This window comes from Bubalus bubalis, chromosome 22 (genome assembly GCF_019923935.1).
Source record: "Bubalus bubalis isolate 160015118507 breed Murrah chromosome 22, NDDB_SH_1, whole genome shotgun sequence".
Taxonomy (NCBI): domain Eukaryota; kingdom Metazoa; phylum Chordata; class Mammalia; order Artiodactyla; family Bovidae; genus Bubalus; species Bubalus bubalis.
In genome coordinates, this window is record NC_059178.1 from 26,574,469 (window position 1) to 26,577,855 (window position 3,387).

Here is a 3,387-nt window from a genome sequence, read left to right on the forward strand (position 1 = left end):
GTTTCTGCCAACTCTGTTTCTGGTTTTTCTACCTTGATCCATATGTACTTCTTTGGGCCAAGACTCTGGTCAGCGGGATGCCAGGAACTCTTTATTTCCCAGAATGCCACACTCCTCCCCTTACCCTCAGACCAGGCCCCTCCCACTGATGCTTGACCCAAGCTGAACCTGAATCCCCTCCAACTGCACCTGAATCCACACTAAGACCTTGAACCTGAACTGTTAGCATCTGCAGTCTGGGTGAGTTTCCCTGCCCTGTGCCAGCTACCTCAGCAAAATCCTTTCTCACAGTAAATGCCCACATACCCATCACTTCAGCCAGTCCTGCTGCTCTGACAAATTAGTCCCTGTTAATGAGAATTAAACCCAAAGTAGTAGTTTTCCTGATTACATTAATAGCCCTCTGAAGGGTAAAATTGCTGGCAAAGCATGTGAAAATTTTTCCAGAATTTCAGCATTTATTTTAATGGGACTTTGTATGAAGGTTTAATTTAGGTTGTCACCAAAATATCCTGCTTGTTTTGGTAGTTTCATTGCCTATTATCAAAACATTTGTCCTCCATCTCAGCAGATTATAGTATTTTCCCATGGTTATATTATTTAACTTCTCTCTAACTTCATATTTGCAGATGTTCAAAAGGGTAGGTATCTTATTTCAAAACAAGAAAGGTTTAATTTATAACAGAGGACAAGTAGTATTAACGCAAACACAAGTCACAATGAATAGTTTCTTGTGATCATAACATAAATACTTATATGCCAGACTTTAGGGAATCAACTATATACCACAAGAGAGGAGATTAAGTATCAGGAAACAAGATGTTCTAAGAATTAGAAGGTAGGCAGTGGCTTCTAATAAAGCGGTAATGAAATGACTAAGGTTATAGTACAGTTGGTCTAATAACTGAAACACATCTTTTCAAAGACAGATTAGTTCAACGTGTATTATAGTTTTTTAACTACTTCCTAAGCTCAGATCTTACATTTGCAAATATTTACACAAAGTCATTAGTTAGCTTAATCTCTTAAGCAATCATACTTTGCTTGGGCCAATAGTAAATTTTCTTTTTATTCTGTAGCCCAAGAATACGTTGTGGCCCCAGATAATCCACAGTAGGTAAGGTACACGCAAATCAAGAGTCTATGCCTGTGATGAAGCCAGAGGATAATTTAAGTTGCACCATTTACCACCAGCCAAAGACAAGTGTATCTTTTGGAGCAATACCTTTTCTGAGCCCATAAGTCGCTGCACTGTTTTCCTTCAAACCAATAATTCAGTTAAGTGAGAATCAATGGCTGGATGGCCTGTTGGTGACTTCACCTCATCTTGTGAGAACGACTTGAATGTAAACAATAATACAGGAAGCAAGATAATTTAAGAATACCAAAGAAACAACAAGGGAACCACAATGCTAATTGTCTCAAGAAGCCACCTCGCCTTCAGTTTCAAGGGTGTCCACCAATGCAAGGCAAATGGTGCCTGAAGAGAAGTTTCAGGACCCTTGATTCAACCCAGGTCCGCTCTTGGGAATGAAAACCAAAACTCAACGTTAAAAGCATTTGAAAATTCTATAATTGATCTAGAGATTTGGAAATAGAACTATCTAGACAAACTGGGGTTAAGAGGAGAGATGGCTGGAGGTTTCACAAATCGAGAAGCAGGGAAGCCAGCCAATTACTCAATTTCCCTACACATGCTTGCGGGAGGGAACTCAATAGAGGTTGGTCTTTTTCATGATGCGAAGAAACTCATCCTCGTTCACTTCGCCGTCTCCATCTCGGTCAGCTTCGTCAATCATTTCCTGGAGCTCTTCATCCGTGAGGTTTTCTCCCAACTCTTTGGCCACACGCTTTAGGTTTTTGAAAGAGATCTTCCCGGTCTCGTCATCATCAAAGAGCCTGAACGCCTTCAGGATTTCTTCCTTGGTGTCTTTCTCAGCCATCTTCTGAGTCATCACGGCCAAGAAGTCGTTAAAGCTGATCTTCCCCGTGCCTTCTTTGTCCACGTCGGCGATCATCCTCTTCATCTCCTCCTTCCTGGGTTCAAAGCCCAGCGCCCTCATGGCCACTTTGAGCTCCTTCACGTCGATGGTGCCGCTGCCGTCGGCATCGAAGAGGTCGAACGCTTCGCGAACTTCTTGCTTTTGCTCTTCAGTGAGTTCGGGCTTAGGCCCCACCTTTCTTTTCTGGCTGGTGGAGGCCACGGTGGGCTTCTTGAAGCCGGAAGCCATCCTGCGGCGACGGCGGCGGCGGCGGTTGTTCCTTAACGCTTGTGTTCAATGCGCTGGCGCTCGGGCGCCCCCACCAGGAACGCGGGCTCGGGGCCTCGGCTCAAGCCTTCCCAACTGCGTCCCTTGTGGTACCCAGGGAACCCTGCTTGCTAAGCCCGCCCCATCTGCCAGAGCTGACATACGTTACAGTCACAGTTCCCTCGGTTATTACCCACTTTCCTCGAGCTGAGACCTGAGCCGGCAAGAACTGCCTGTAACCACGTGGTCTCCTCAAACGTGCGGGCAGTTGCTCTTTCCAGGCCATTTGTCAGCGTTCATAGGACTAGGTTTGTAGGCTTATTTGTAGGTTTTCCCTCTCTCCTTTTCCATACAAATTAAAAAACAAACAAAATACACCAAAACAAACAAACAAAAAACCACCCGCTTGGTCTGAGGGTACATTTAGGATACTCAGGATTGAGTTTGATCCCTTGGCATAAAATGTGCGGCAAGAAAGAGAATATTAAAAGTCACACCGCGAATTTAAGTCGATGTAAATGGAAAACAGATAACATGGAAAAAGTTACGTAGAAAATTTGTAGGACTTTGTCTACTGACATTACACTCAACAATAATAAAAACATCACTAGCTTATTTGGCATATGCTGAAATATGAAATGCAATATCCGAATAGAAGACTTACTTTCAGTGTTTCAATTCTAAGGGCTCGGTATAATTGCGCTTGAATAACAGTCATTACTCTATTCAGGAGGCTTTGATTTGGAGAGAGGGGAGCAGCAAGCCTGCTTTCTGGTTTTTTGTTTTTTTTTTTAAGAAACTCTGGCAGCATATTACTCTCACTGTTGTCATCCAGTCGAGGCTGTGCTGAAACCCACACTCTGCTCGGGCACTGGACACAGGAGGAGGTCATGCAGAGTGTGTTGGGCCTCAACATTGCCTCCTGAGAACAAAGGGTGAGAGGAAAATGGATGCTTTGCAGGTGAAAAGAAAGAGCAAATTCATCAAGTAAGCCCGTAAGGGAACTGTGTTTAAAACCGTTCTGTAGGCCTAGGACTCAGTCATTTTTGTCTGATCCAAGTCTGGACATCTTCAGGGTTTCTCCATCACATAAATTTAAAAATGAGTGTTTCTTTCTAAATAATTAGAAACAATTCAA

At 43.5% G+C, this 3,387-nt stretch overlaps 1 protein-coding gene across 1 annotated transcript; it reads right to left on the minus strand.

The window, feature by feature from the left end:
* Window positions 1-225: 225 nt before the first annotated feature.
* On the minus strand, window positions 226-2,585 carry CETN1 (centrin 1). The gene has a single exon (XM_044934600.2). It carries the CDS (start codon window positions 2,229-2,231, stop codon window positions 1,713-1,715), a length of 519 nt encoding a protein of 172 aa, XP_044790535.1. The 5' UTR covers window positions 2,232-2,585; the 3' UTR covers window positions 226-1,712.
* Window positions 2,586-3,387: the final 802 nt, after the last annotated feature.

What these genes read in the sequence shown, in the direction of transcription:
- CETN1 (XM_044934600.2), bottom strand. Translation starts at nt 2,231, where the DNA reads ATGGCTTCCGGCTTCAAGAAGCCCACCGTGGCCTCCACCAGCCAGAAA.